The sequence below is a fragment of the Sipha flava genome, unplaced genomic scaffold (genome assembly GCF_003268045.1).
Source record: "Sipha flava isolate LNK unplaced genomic scaffold, YSA_version1 323_pilon_pilon, whole genome shotgun sequence".
In the NCBI taxonomy this organism is placed as follows: Eukaryota; Metazoa; Arthropoda; class Insecta; order Hemiptera; family Aphididae; genus Sipha; species Sipha flava.
In genome coordinates, this window is record NW_020273008.1 from 1,144,935 (window position 1) to 1,160,991 (window position 16,057).

Below are 16,057 nucleotides of genomic sequence, written 5' to 3' on the forward strand. Positions count from 1 at the left end.
TGGTTCTATGTATTCTGATAGGTGTACAACGTTTTTTACCGGTTTACGGTATAATTCAAGTATAATTTCTGAATACCTATCTTGATACGGTGGTGGTTCTCATTAATCCACCTAAAGGTCAAAACAATATAATGGATTTTGTTCATCAGGAACGAGAATTTAAATCCGGATATTCAGTCGTATAAGCTTCATTGTAGCAGGTATCCAAGAATCCAGATATTCGAATTTATATTTTTCATTTACTTATCCTATTACAATTTTCATTATTTTTAGTTTTATTATCGGATTAATTTATGTTAATTGTTTAAATATTTTATATGAATACGAAAATTTATCATAGATTGATAAAGCAGGTAAAGGTTTAATTATAAAATTCCATTGTGCTTATGATAAATAATAGTACCTAATTCAATTTAATCGCCAAAACAAAGAGTATGTATCAACTGAGAATTGGAAAAATAGATATCTGGAACTTCAACTTAATACCAAGTTAATTTCTACGTGTCTACATTATGTTATGTAACATAATATTAAATAATTATTTTCTATTTTAATCGACTATCGATCAGGCCAGTCGTTAGATATTTTCCGCTCTTAAGGGAAAACTGTATTGCCGTTCTTTATTAAAGACATTACAAATTGAAATTATAATATGCTGTAATCATTTGCTGTCACAGGGAGCTAATACGATAATATTAAAGACGCATAACAATAATTATTGTCGTCTGTTGTCGATATTTATGTAATTTTGCTGCATAAATTTCTTTAAAATTGTATGTTATCTTAAAGCAATGACTTTCTTGTGCCCTAGGGACGGGCCTGCTAGAAATAGTTTACCAAGCCAAATGCTGAGTTCAAATTTTCTCAATTTCAAACGTTTTTATGGCGGCGCACATCCCACGCGCTTACTTTAGCCAATTAGGATAGCTAACCATCTCAGGTCATGCTTCAATCAACTTTCAGTCAGTTTAATATAAAATAAGTATAAGTAAATATAAGTGAAGATAAGTAATTTAAACTTTTTGTATTTTTAATTTTTTCAATTATTTTTCAAAAATAAGTAATCAATCAATATTAATATAATTATTATAATTATTAAAATATAATTATATTTATTAGACATATTTCTACAAAAATTTAAAACAATAAAAACTATTTAAATTATATAATCTTGATTCTAAATTGTTTCTTAGTTTCTACAACTGTTTTAATTAGGTAAGGATCAAATATATTAGCACTACAAGCTGCACAAAGAATATAAGTGCAATAAGGACGACGTTCGGTATTGTAAAAGCATTTGAACGTTAAATAACTATGTACAAAATGAGGTAAAATGCTATTTTGAAAAAATACACTAGTTTAAAATGTATTTATAAATCAATATAATAGAAATACTATTTCATTATAATATTAGATATTTTACACTTTTAGTCGTATATCACGAAAATTTATTAATTAGTTAATGTTATTAATAATTAACGAAGTTACCATAAATAATAAAACAAAATATCATTAATACCTAACAATATTAATGATAAAAATGTCCAGAAAAAGATTTAATTATCTATGTGTGTTATAATCAATACATAATATCAATTTTTTTTTATATGAAAAAATAGGAGAAAATGCATCCGTTAAAACTACGTCAAAAAAACGAATCAACGAGTTGAAAAACTAAACTTATGGTCACTGCATCAGATTGCACTGAAATAGAACAGCTATACACCTAATATGTTCATTGTTTGTGTAGCTGTTATTCAATAATTAATTATTTTAACATCAACATAATAATATTATTAATATTCGATTGTCGTATTGCAGTGTTTTATATTACATCATAGGTATTGCATAGGATCCAGGACTGGATAAACGCGTGCTGTATACCAACGTCTATATACTTATATTTTACAATATACATCAAAACAATAGAAAGAAAGCAGGTAATAGTTGTATTATAATTTAAACATTTTTATAATAGGACGGCAAGTCTTGAAGACTAGAAATTATATATAGACAACATTATAAGACTATATTATAAAGATGTGCGCGGCGACAGTTTATGTATTTTATGTACACTCCGTACTTATATACATGGGACTCAGTGCATCATTAAATGGCGTACACACATCGAATACATACACACACACATGCATTAGTCATCATCACAGACAGACGGATTAGGCGAGGTTATTTTATTTTTATATTTACATAGCATTCGAATAAACGACCGTTTTTTTTTTCTATAACCGAGTTATGCAAAACTTACGTTATTAGCCTTACGTTTCATTGGTGTTACGTGTACCACGAATGCATTGTTATTAATCATTAATATTACTCAGAGTGGAAAAGTAAAAAAAAAAAGAGGAGAAACTTTTATACACTGTCGCGTTACCTATAAAATATTTTCCTATCTATAGTAATACATATATTATACGTTTCAGCGACCTCCGACGCGCTGAACTTTGAGTTCGACAACGATTTTCTTGAAACATTACGTGTACGCGAGTATAATGTAATAAATTATAAGCCGATGATTACCAATTCGTGTTCAATTAATTTAATTTTAGGTTGGACCGCGACGAGTTGACTGCATATACGTTTTTAAATATACGTTCATAATATACAATGCATGCTTTTAATCATAGACGTATCAATATATAAAATTATACTTGGGTTTGATTACGCACGTCATCGTGTTTTAAGTTGTATATCATCGATGATTTTTGCGGAATGTTTTGCGATACAAAAATGTTAGTGATGATCATTGTTATTTAAGTACACACTGTACACCAGCAGATGATAAAAAATTGAATATTTTACCAAATGTTTATTCAGATAAAATTTCATGTTCAATATTGAAAAATAAATTTGACTAGTTATCAGTCAATATTCCGTTTTAAATGTTTAATTAGTATTTATTCAGAAAAAAAATATGAAAATACTGAATTTAAATGTCTATTTGTTTATTGGTACTCAATTTAATCACCGATTAAATCACTACACGTCTCAAATATATTTTCATACTACACATATTATAAAAAACTATCTATGATAAATGAACGTTTATTATTTTCAATGTCCTTGAATTTCCATAACCTTATGGGCTTACGGCCACAGCGTCTTTAATTTTCGAACCAAAAATGGACATAATGTTTTACAATCAATAAACTGTTTATTTATGTATCATAAATATAATACTATATATACCTGACTTACTTTCTACATCTAAGTTACAAGTAACAAGTATATTCAAGATTAAAATGAAAATATATCTATAATGTAAAATTATATCACTGTTTTATACTTTTATAGGTGGATTTCTTGTTGATTTATATTTATATTATTAAAGATAAATATTGTATATTTGGAAGTTGGGAAGATAAAAAGTTAAAATATTTATTTTTGTTTGTACTAGGAGTTCCTGAAATGATTTGTTCGCTTAACCTAAATATTTTATTTACTATTAAATTATATTAAAAATATAGGTAACTCGTCAAAATTAATCTATTCATGGAAATATAATAAAAATATTATTTTCAACACTATAAATTGCAGTGCCTATCTTTTAAAAATATTATTATATGTATGACTGTGCCTTTCTTTAAATTATTATGTACAAGATGTAACTCTCCATTTTCAATATAAGCATTTATAGAAGAAATAATTCAAATGTATATTTGTTTTTAAATAAAATTATATATGCGTGGGATTTAATTTAATTCTAAAAAAAAACCACAACCAAGGCAGGTACTGGAAAAAAATAATATTATTGAATAATTATCTTTAAACCATGCGCGCCCGCAGAGGGGTGCAAAAGGGGCCATTGTCCCTACTGAGAATTTTTGTTTCAAAACTATTGTTAATTTAATACCACGCATATTAATTATAACATAATTTTATTAAGATCCATTTATGAATTTTAGTAAAATTTATTATATTTTTAGATAATCTAAAATGTATAATCTTGAACATATTTATTAGTACACAATGTTTACACATGATTGCATATCACTTAAAACTATAAATTATCCCGAGTACCGATTTATATTGTATTTGATTTTGTTCCCATCTAATTTTAGATACACGTTGTTTTGACCCTTAGAATTTTAATCTTGCCCCGGGTGGGATTTTAACCTGCGTGCGCGCTTGCTTCAAACAAATTAATTACACACTGGTTATTGAGGAATAAACCATTTTCAAAATGTGTTCTCTTATGTACATAAACAGTAAGGAAATTGAATATAATCTACACATGACGTTCGTACTTGAATTAAATAATTATATCTACCTAGTACCTATCTCTTTAGTAAATATTAAATATAAAATATAAAAATTATTTTAAATAACATTTATATAGTATGAAAAACTTTCTAAGCTATAATATTTACTAGGTAAATTGAGTACTTACTATAGTTATCTAAATGTAATAATTTGACATTACTTTCAAATTTGAACTAAAATCATAGACGTGCGCAGATCTGTATTTCAGGGGTTCCCTACAATACTTTTGGGCCCTATCTCAACAAATTGTGTAGATATATTCAGTGGCGTAGATACAATTTTTTTCTGGGGGGGGGGGGGGGGATTAAGAGTAAGTTTTTTAAGTGTTCTTAGTATATCATAAAACGAGGTCATATGTAATAATATTACATTTAAAATGGTATTATATATATATATATTGTTCCGTATTTAATGAAAATTATTTTGTTATTAATTTTTTAATATGTACCTAATCATAGTAAAATCAAAATATTTTACTATAATATGTAAATATTAATAAATAATAATCAAATATCATTAAAAAAAAATCTGTGGGGGGGTGGAAACCCCTTACACCCTCCCCGTAACTACGCAACTGGATATATTTAATAAATTGTAATGTATAAATAATTAAATAAACACAATTTTAATTTTCTTTTTAATATTGTGATATATTAGTCCCATTGAGTATGTATTCTTTGAATCTCATATATTTTTTTTTAGATAGTTTAAATTATTTATGATTTGCACTATTATAGTCAATTGTAACTAATATATTATTATACATTTTTGCACGAACATTTAGAAAGTTTAATTTTATTTTTTCTATTATAAAATACTGACCTATTAATTATTTTTTATCAAATATTTAAGAATAAATTACATATAATATGAGCTATATTAGTAAAAGTAAATAGGGCTTACTCTTAGACTTAAATTTTGAGGCCTCATTTACAACATTTTGGTAGTCCCGGGTACACTTGCCAACAGCCTATCCCCATGCACACACCTATGACTATAAATTATAATACAAATTTAATTTTTTTGATCAATGCAAAACAATTACCAAACACCTAATTTCTACATTTTTTTTAATTTTTTGAAACAATTATATTTTAATTTGTTTTAAATTATATTCTTAAGAATTAAAATGTGTTATTATTAGTTACACTTCATGTATTATTTAATAAACCTTACATGTAAATTAATTACAGTTAGTTGAATGTTTTCTAATTAGTAAAAAAAAAATTATTAGGAAATTGATGCAAAACGAGTAATTTATTCTGAATATCATTATGCAATTTTATTATACATTATAATGTACCTATGCACAAATATTTAGATCATTAAGAGTAAAATACCTGAAACAGCTGTAACAAATGATTAAATGCAAAACATATGAAAATAAAATATATGATTTTTTTACTGTTATCTGTCATTGTCAAAATAATGATCGATTAATACATGATACAATTACTTATTTTGAAATGTTATCGTATTTTATTTAAAAATTATTAAATCATTTATTTGTATTCAATCAAAATAAAATATAATGTAGTATGGAAAGTATATTTTACGATTATACCACGTTAACGCTAATAATTATGATTATTGATTTATATTAAATGTTTAATCTAACACATTCTGTGACCTATATCTAAGATTTATATTTGAATTATTGATTGTTTTATTTTATGATATAACTTCAATGAAACAAAATAGGTACTTGGTTTTATGTCAAGTGATAATTTTATGCAATTATCTATAAACAACTTTTTGTGTACTAATAAGGTAGACAAAATACGTCAATGTATAATTATTTTGCTCAATGTATTATCTTAAATAAATTATATATATCTACATCAATGTCTGATATTAATAATTCAGTTTCAATATAATAGTTATTAATTTTACAGCATACCATTTCTAATTGTAGTAAATGAGGAAGTCCAATAGTTTAAAACTATTTAAACTACACAGTCAACATTAGTACGCGTAAATTATTATATAATGTATAGGGATTTCAATAAGAGGTATTAACAATATTGATTTTTATTTTGTGTAATTGAATTACCTTTAATATTATATAACATTTAGTGAATAGACTAAATAATATATATTGAATAGCTTTGTCAATTTACATAATTATATTATAAAAGTACTTAAATTCTAATAAGGATTTTTGTTATTGAATTAAAATAAGCAAATACAGTTAAAATTATCAATTAGCTACAGAGAATAATTTATATTAGAATATTAGAGATAAAATTAAGTCTCAATTATTTATCTTCATAATTGTGTAAGTACATTATACAATTTACAATTTACAGGTACATTATACATTTCATGTCAGTCCATAATTATGCCACCGTTTAAGGTATTCATTGTCTTCAGCACTACAAATAATTTAATTCTAAATTTTTTTCTTGGAAACATAATTGTTGAACAGGATAAATGTTGACACTATCTAGAGCAGCAGTTTCCAACCTTTTTTTTCTTCCGTATCTCTAAGATTAATATTTTGCTATATTGTTCCCCCTCATTACAACTTTTAAACTTTTTTTCAAATAATTACTCTAAAGATAATATATAAATAAATAAATGCTTAGTTTGGAGTACTATTATATTTTTGAAGTGAGTTGTGACCTGACGATGAATTTTAAATTCGAAACCGGTTGTACTTAACAAATATATTAATGCTTCAGGTTAAGCATTTATTTATTTATTTATATATATAAACTATTTGTTTATTTATATATTAATTTACGGACATTAATAGTTTTTAATTTTAATTAAATTTTTATTATTTTATTGTTCTAAAAATGTTGAAATTAAAAAAAACAATTTTACTTGAATATAAAAATGGTATTATAAAAATATAGTGAGATCCTTGCTCTCATTTCGAATTACAATTTTTTTTTTTAAATCAAATTCAAATGGTGCAAGATATCTTAAATCTGGAGCTACGTTCAGTTTATTTCTATATTTATCATTATTTACATTTAGTAATATTCTATACTCCATTTTTATAAGATAAATTGATGATTAGGTTTTCATTTTTAATAACATATATTACATGTTTTGGAAATGAATCGTTTTAAATAAAACAAATTACATTTTTTTCAGTCGCTTTCCAATTTTTTTCGTGTATCCCTTGAGATCATCTCGTATACCCCAGATTGGGAGCCACTGCTATAGAGTATGAATATATTATTTATTTCGGTTATTTGCCTACACTTACACACACACATACACATAGTTGTAGATAGTAGATAGATCGCAGGTTTATAATACCATTTATATCTATAAATACAAAACTTTAAACGGATAAATATTGGTATTTGTTCAAACTTCGAAGGTAAGGAAGTTGTATTGTTGTTACATAGAATAGATAAAATTAAAAATTGAATATTTTCTGTGGTGGTAGTAGGATTTCAAACTGACATTAAAAATTCTTTGAATGATTCAGCAATAATGAGGTAATTATTTTGTAAGTCTGTTATGAAAAGTAATGAAAAACAAATACTATTGTAAATTTAAAATTTGTTGTAAAATTGAGTTATAAAATGAATATTTCCACAATAACATACAAATTCTAAAGTATGTGTACATTTTCTTCTCAATATATACAAAAATGTGTTACATATGTAAATAACATATACGAATTAACATTATTCTTCTTCGTCATCAGAATCTAGACTGCTTTCAGTTTTCGAACTTGATATTTGTAACTGCTGTAGTTGAGATTCAATGCTGTCACTGGTGCTGTTTTCTGCACGTTCTAAAAATGCCATGTCTTCGTCTACACTCAACGCAGCTATTTCTAGTTCTTCTAAATCCAATTGTAAAATGCCTTTTTCGATTTTGTTGTCGTCAAATAGTTTAGTTATAGTATCGAAATGTGTGCTCTTAATCTGTTGTATCCATATACAATAGTCTTTAATGTACAGCTGGTTCAATACGTATCTGGGTTCACTTGAGTTAAACAGTTTATATATATCCAACAAACACGTAAGTAAACAAATGCATCCGTTTTCAAATATTTTACGTACATCGAAGAGCACACACATGCTTAAATCCCATCGCCTGTACAGTGGGTAACATAAACTCCGCCTTATGCACGATACGACAACCTCGTCAAATGTGTCAAAATTACGAAACCAAGAAAGAGTTGATGACAGTTTATTGATTAGCCAAGGCGATTCAGCGTTTTCTTCACCCAAATTCGTACGTACGCTGTAACAATATGCATAGACTATATCAACCAACGATAGTAAAGCCGATTTTTTATCATCTTTGCTTAACAAATATTCTTTATTGCCGAATGATTTTAAAATATTTTGGTGTGAATCATTTAAGGTGAACGTAGAGTTAAGCCAAAAAGGTTTAAAACTTAAAATATTTTGTAGTTCATCCGGTTCCATCATTAAATCTGCTAAGTAATGGTCATCACAAAAATCAGCAAGTTCCTTCGTTTCTTGTAATGATTTTCTTTCGTCAAAATTTAAACAATCAGGATTTTTAATTTCAATTATTTCAAAAAATTCGTCACTAAAACTATTAAATGGGTTTTGAGTTTGATTTGCAAATCCATATTTCATGGAAATCGTATTATCTTCAAGGACAGGTAGTTCTTGTAAAAAATCACAATCTATATCGCTTTCAATTTCATCATCACTGCTGCCGCAATAACTACTTTCATTAAGAACTTCAATAGATGGTTTAATTGTGTGATTAATTGTTTTCGGCGTTAGAAATTTGTTTATGAGATTTAAATCTGGAAAATGTTCACCTGGATTTACTTTGTTTAATTTAAAAGTAAAAACATACGAGTCCCAATCATAAGATCCAGAAGAAGTATCAGTTTCTTCAACTTCACCAGGTAGATGAAGTCGTAAATAATATGGAGATGAATAAAATGTAATCTGATTACCATTTACATCGATTTCAGTTTCATTTACATTAGCAAATCTAGCTTTGATTTTAATGATTAGATAATTTTCAGTTTGATCCAATTCAAAATTAGGAGTTAACATTTTATAAGCTAAAAAAAAAAACAAAAATTTTAAAAAATATGTTAGTATTTTACATCTAATAAATTTTAATTACATTTAGAAATTAAAGGAAATGTGCCCTAGAAATTTAAAAATAAATAAGTTAAAATTTTTTGTTGATGTATAATTTCAATTATACCCCCGGTTTGTACTTTTATATAATTATTAAACAAGTTGTTTAAGAATATTGCAAATAACATAGATTTTATTATTCTTAAAAACACAATTTTGTAAGATAAATCAAAAAATACTATTATAAATCAATAAACAAAATAATTTTTGCAATTGTATAAATAGATGATTATTAGTATTGTCTTATCAGAAATTTATGACCAACACAGCTCTTAAAAATATGCTTTAAAATTTAATCTCATACAAAAAAAAAAACAAACAGCTAACTTTTGCTACTGGATAAAAATCAATTAATAAATATATATATTTTAAAACAAATGTTTTATAGAAGTTCAATGTTTCAAATAAAAATGATGTATAAGTTTAAAAATATCAAACATAATTATGACAGTTATTAAGCGTAGATATTTTAAATATACTTTATTAGTAATTAAATCACATTTTTTTTAAGACATTTATTACGCAAAAAGTAAGAACTTTATCAATATTCAAGGCAGGGCATTCATTAAGGTAACAAATAAAAAGATAATTGTTCTTAAGAAAAGTATTTAAACTGTTATTGTTTGTATTTGAAGTAAATTTATTACATTACTAAAATGTATAGAATTATTTTCAGTAAGTACCTAGTATATGCAAAACAGAAGCAACTTCAGTAAAAAAAAAAGACCAACAAAAAGTGTTATACAATTTAAGATAACACAAACATTTGTTGGGTGGTTTGTCATATTTATATTAAAATCTTAAAATAAGTTATTAATATTATTAAATAATTATTAATAAATTGTAATCATAGCAATTAATGCCGTAAAAAAAAAATATTGTACCTACTTCATATGATAGTGAATTATAATTAAGTCATCTGTAAGGAATCGTCTTGGAAGAAATTTAAGAGAAGTATGTGTTCAACTGAAATCAACCAATTACAGTCCAAGGATTGATTCATAAGCCAATAAAATGCAACAACAAATTTCTCATTAAAAATGGCATGTATAATAATTTTATATTTTAACACTTCAATATTTTTTATTTTTTATAAATCAAATTTTTTTTACATACTTACGTGTTACTTATACTTTTAGTAACTAACGTATTTAAATTGTTTGATAATGTAATATTTAACTTGTTTTTTATCATTCAAACCATGGCTGTAGGAATTTTTAAGTTAAAAAAAAAATTATCAATCTAGTTGACATGCAGGGAAAACAAAATACAACCAAAATTTTATTTGACACACTGGTAAAAAAGGTTCATCGTCCCTAATGTATCTGTCGCATCCACATAATGAAATCATTCATTTTATGAACTAGATGTCCAGATAGTGAAATTCGTCCATATCGTGAATTTTGACGAAAATACATTATATGGACATCCATTTCATGAAATGGATAATATTTATATCAGTGACGTAACCAGGAACTTTTTATTTAATTTCGGTAATTCCACATGCAATATCAAATGAATGTTTCCTTATCGGATGACGGTTGACGGATATCTATAAACTCCTAAGTTGTTCAACAAATAACATTTAGTGAGTGTGTCTAACACAGGTATTAATTTGACGAGTTACGGGAAAAAGTAAAACATTCGATGCCGAGAGGAAAAAAATATACACTGGATGAAATAACTTTCCAAATGGGTCATGAAGTGGTAAGGCTTCCCTTTACTACTGTCAATACAATCCAATAGATCTCATTTGGACACAAGTTAAAGGCAGAGTGGCCGAAAAAAATTCGACATCCAAAATTGCAGACTTCGAGACACTTGTACATAAAGAGATCGATGCAGAAACTCCGGACGATTGGGCTAAATGTGGAGAACATTGCGTCAAAATTCAGGAGGACTTCGTTAAGGAGGAACTGAGGGATGAGATATTGGAACCAATTATATTGACTATTTCAATATGTAGTTCAAGTGTAGAAGAAGACGACGACGAGTACTAGAATATTTCAATTTGGATAAATATTTTTTTATGTAAATATTATAATAATAGTTTTAAGTTTCATCACCTAATTATTTAGTTTTTAAGTGTACATACATAAATATAAAATTGCGTAAAAAATTGAAATATTAATATTATTAATTGTTAGTGCATGTGATAGTAAAAAAATAATGAGTTTTACGTAAAGAAGTATTAATTGTTTAGTCTTTATAGCAACTCTTGTGCTTTTAAAATTATTTTACACGGGAATGTAGTTGTAGAAGCATTGCCGGAAATTTGCCACCTGGCGCACAACGGTCACCCGTTATAGTTTCGTACTATAGGTACTGGGCTTACAGTTTGTACGTGTATTTATTATTTTATAAATGGTATACATAGTAGTAATATGAAATACGGTTCCCAAAAAATATTTTTCGACAAAATATAGCTAAATATTTAAAATGTTTTGAGTTATAACTAAATTTTTTAATAATAAAAAAATTAAATACCATCAAACATAATTGAATATTATCTTAAAAGGGCACACAACACAAAAAAAAAATAATAATTATTAAATTAGTTAATTATTCAGAACTATTAAAGATGATTTTGTCAAAATTCATATTAATATTATAATATTAAGATATATTTTTTTTTCAATTTAGATATTTATAAACATAATTTGTATGATCACAATATGAACAAAATATGATTTAATTAAAGGATGGTTCAGTAATGAATGTTTGAAAAAATTAACAACTCAATTTCCTACTACTAAGTTGATAAAAATGTTGAATTTTCAGTACGAGAAATGATTAAAAAAATTTCAGGGGGCAAGGATTTTTATCTTGTTCGTATAAGGCAGAAACTCCTTGCCAATCAAGTAGGTGTACTTTTTTTAAAAATAATATGATGTGTAACAGTCGATTTAATGATCAATTATCGTGTAAAAATAAATAATAAAGAAGAAAAATATATATAGTTATGAAGTATTATGAATATTTCATAATACTTCATAGGTAATACTGTTTTTTATAAAAAATAATATACGTACGAGTATGGTTAATAAAAAATAAAATAAAAATGTAATGTAATATGATATAATTTATTATGACTATAATTATTGTTATATTTTTGTTCATAGAACAATATAGAAAAGTATAGTTATAATCAGTGCTCGAAATGGAAAATTTTCTGAACCGGAACTCTTTTTTTTTTTTGGAAACATACCATAGAATTTGGGGCTTTAACCCACCAAAATTATAATTCCCCTTCCTGAAATACTAAGCCTTTTTTAATACATAAATTATATCTACTATTTTATACTGTATTAGTTAAAATTATATTTTGGCATATCATTTTTTTTCATCTCTGATGCTATGTGAAGTGCTCTATCCACAAGTGTTTTATCAGAGTGTAAAATGTTTCCTAAATTCATACAATTTAAAATTTTTTAATCTATTATCTATTGAATTCGGTAAATCAACAAAAAGCTTTTGAGTTTTTACAATTTTATAAATAATTCTAAAAACTTTGTTAGTAGTAGTGAACTTTGATTTCAATGTTTTCAATAATTTGATTTCGAAACTTTTTTCTATTTTTTTTTTTTTTATTGTTTATGTAATTCTAATGCTTTACGATGAGAGTCAGATTTTTTATGTTCAAATATTTTTTTTCTCAAACTAAACATTTAGGTTTCTTTTGACTTTCTATTCGAAATTATAGAACAAGGTTTGGAAAAGCAAAAAGTTATGTCAGCAACAGATAATCCTAAATTTGTTATATTTTTACAAATAAAACAACCTAATGATTTATTTTTAACTTTTAAAATTCACATACGTATTGTGTAAATAAAGCTAAATTATACTATCGGCGGACGGTGATTATTGTATAGATAAGCAATAAATGTACTTATGCATGTTTGACGTTTATTAAATATTTTACAATGAACAATTATGCAAAATGTTTAAATTTTACCAAAATATGATAGGTACAGTAAAATTTGTTTGAAACGAAACGGTAAACGTATTTTTTTTACGAACCGGAACGCTAAAAAATTTTGTCGTGAACTGGAATTGCGTTCCGGTCCATTTCGAACCTTGGTTATAATATTATGATATCTGGTTTTATAATAATTACACAAAGTGCACAATATAAGTATTGTCCATTCCATGAGATGAATGTCCATATAATGTATTTTCGTTAAAATTCACTATCTGGATACACAGTTTATGAAATGAGTGACTTCACTATTTGAATGCGACATATATAATATTAGTTATAATTATAATTTAAACTCTTTGAATTTGTATTTTATTGTACTGTGATATTCAAATTTCAACAGGTTTGAATATTAGACTAATTTTTTTAATAGGTAGGATATGGTAAATTACATTTTTTTTAATACCTAAATAGGTTAGTAAAAAAATAATGATTTTGTTATTTTAACAATTTTGTAATAAATTATAGCTTTAAATTAAAAAAAAAAAAAATCCTGATTCAGAAAGTTCAAAAAACTTTTGAGTTAACAATAAGTCAACCATTTTTTGTCAAATTAAAAACATAAAAATATCAATACTTATTAACATTTTTTACTTTTTCGCGTGGGATTAAATTATTTCATTTTTTTTTCGATTTATTCAATAAGATAATTATTTCTAGTACTTGATTTAAATTAATATATATATATATATATATATATATATATACATACATAGACGGATCTATAGGGTGTGCCGGGTGTGCTTTGACACACCCTAGTGTGAATAATGTGAATAAAAAAATTGAATAATAACAACTAAGAATATACATCTTATATATTAAAAAAATGTATGAAAACTAAAGTCTGGCTGTTCTATCCGGCCGATTTCCTTCATTTTTTTTATATATGAAAGGTATTTGGACACAGATATGTCATCAATCATTGAAATGTACTCAACTTCTATCAACGATCATGCTCTTTCTTTTGAGCTATTAACTGTTTAAATTCGTTGAGTTTGAGGAAAGTTATGTGAGCGCAATCAACTTTACCTTCAATTTTTTTCAAATACTGCATTCTCATTTGCTCTTACCCAGTGATATGACAATAAACAACTCATAAACAATATTAATATTATTACTTATATTACCTAATATTGTCTGGTAGGAAGCACTGTAAAATGATTTTATGTAATAATTACAACCTCTCATAAATAGTCTAGCCTAATGCTGCGGAACATATATTTTAATAAACACTCTCTGTCATTTCAATATGTCTTTCAATTTTCAATTTTATACTCATTTATTGATTTGTTAAAATGTGTTTATGTATCGATCTATTGCGAATTTTCGCAATGGGTATAATAATACACATTAATTAAATTCTAGTTGTTTGTAGGTAATACTGCAAGTGTTCAGAATAAATCTGAAATAATTATTACAAATATTTTTTACCAATCGTTATTTTACAATATTAACAAAGCCTTAATTTTTAGAATTATATAATTACAAGGTCCACACGTACTTGTTTATTATTATATTCAATGATATTGTTGTCAACATGACAATCTTGCTCTAATAGTGGTTTAATAGTGGTGGTAGGTAACTTTTTTTAGCTAAAATATTATCATTTCTCGGAAACAGACGCAGCGCTGATGATTAACAAAATAATAATTTTGGTATTTTTGATTTCATTCAACGTGATGTGAATCAAGTAACTTACTGACACTAGGTAAAATTATATTATTATCAATAAATTTATGTTCAATAACAATTTGAATTTGTTTATAGTGTCCCCTTTATATTTAAATAAAATAACTTCAAAAAATGATAGGGTACACTCACATGTAAAAGTCTGGGTCCGCCTATGTTTATATATATATATTTTTAGATTGATAACCTACCTATTAATTAAATTTGAATCATTCAACATTTTAAATTATATTAATATTAAGCGAAGTGTTAAATACTACAATTTCTTAATATATTTTGATGATTGTTTTTTTAAAATATATTTTCAACTAAGAATGTCAGTACATTTTCACCACTTCCCAAACTGGATATTTGGTTTTTATAGTTGTTCTGATGCTAAATTTTTATTTATTTTAACTTTAATCGGGTATTGAAAAAAAAAATGAAAGATCAATAATTACATCATTTTTTTGGGGGGGGGGGGGGGGGCAATGTCGAATTGCTAAGAACTATTAAAATCTATTCCAAGTTCGTAAAAAAATTATTTCATTGAAGTATAAAATTTGTAATTAATTTTATTTGACGCAAACAGTAAGACATTTAGAGTAGGAATAATTGTTAAATCATTTAGTGAATAAAATAAAATATCATTTAATTTTTTAAAATACTTACAATCTTTTTAAAATCCGTGGATAATAGAATGCAACATATAGTAAACGAATTTTGGTTCCCAAGGACTATAGGCTGACAATATTATCCTCAAATGAGTTATAACACTGGCGATTATAAACAAGAACAAAAAAATATTGGATGCACAGTTATTGTAGTTAGATTTTGCTATAGTAAAAAAAATTGTGAAAATATATCAAACATTTTAAAATTCCGAACACCGTGTTTACCAAGTATTTCGGTTCTTATCGTTGATCACATGTTTTCATTATCAGTGCGTTCGATTCCAAGGAGGACACGAATTGGAGTTGTTTCATAAATTAACAATATTGATGGAAAACATTACTCTGGAAAA

General features: G+C 25.6%; 1 protein-coding gene across 2 annotated transcripts; it reads right to left on the reverse strand.

Annotated features, from left to right (window-relative positions):
• Positions 1-7,786: 7,786 nt before the first annotated feature.
• Positions 7,787-15,940, reverse strand: LOC112686689 (protein SHQ1 homolog). Of its 2 annotated transcripts, XM_025559097.1 has the most exons (3): positions 15,706-15,940; positions 10,275-10,352; positions 7,787-9,304 (listed from the first exon to the last, which is right to left on the reverse strand). In XM_025559097.1, exon 3 carries the CDS (start codon positions 9,294-9,296, stop codon positions 7,932-7,934), a length of 1,365 nt encoding a protein of 454 aa, XP_025414882.1. In that variant the 5' UTR covers positions 9,297-9,304; positions 10,275-10,352; positions 15,706-15,940; the 3' UTR covers positions 7,787-7,931. The 2 variants fall into 2 exon arrangements, with proteins under 2 accessions (XP_025414882.1, XP_025414881.1); XM_025559096.1 differs by lacking the exon at positions 10,275-10,352.
• Positions 15,941-16,057: the final 117 nt, after the last annotated feature.

What these genes read in the sequence shown, in the direction of transcription:
- LOC112686689 (XM_025559096.1), bottom strand. Translation starts at nt 9,296, where the DNA reads ATGTTAACTCCTAATTTTGAATTGGATCAAACTGAAAATTATCTAATC.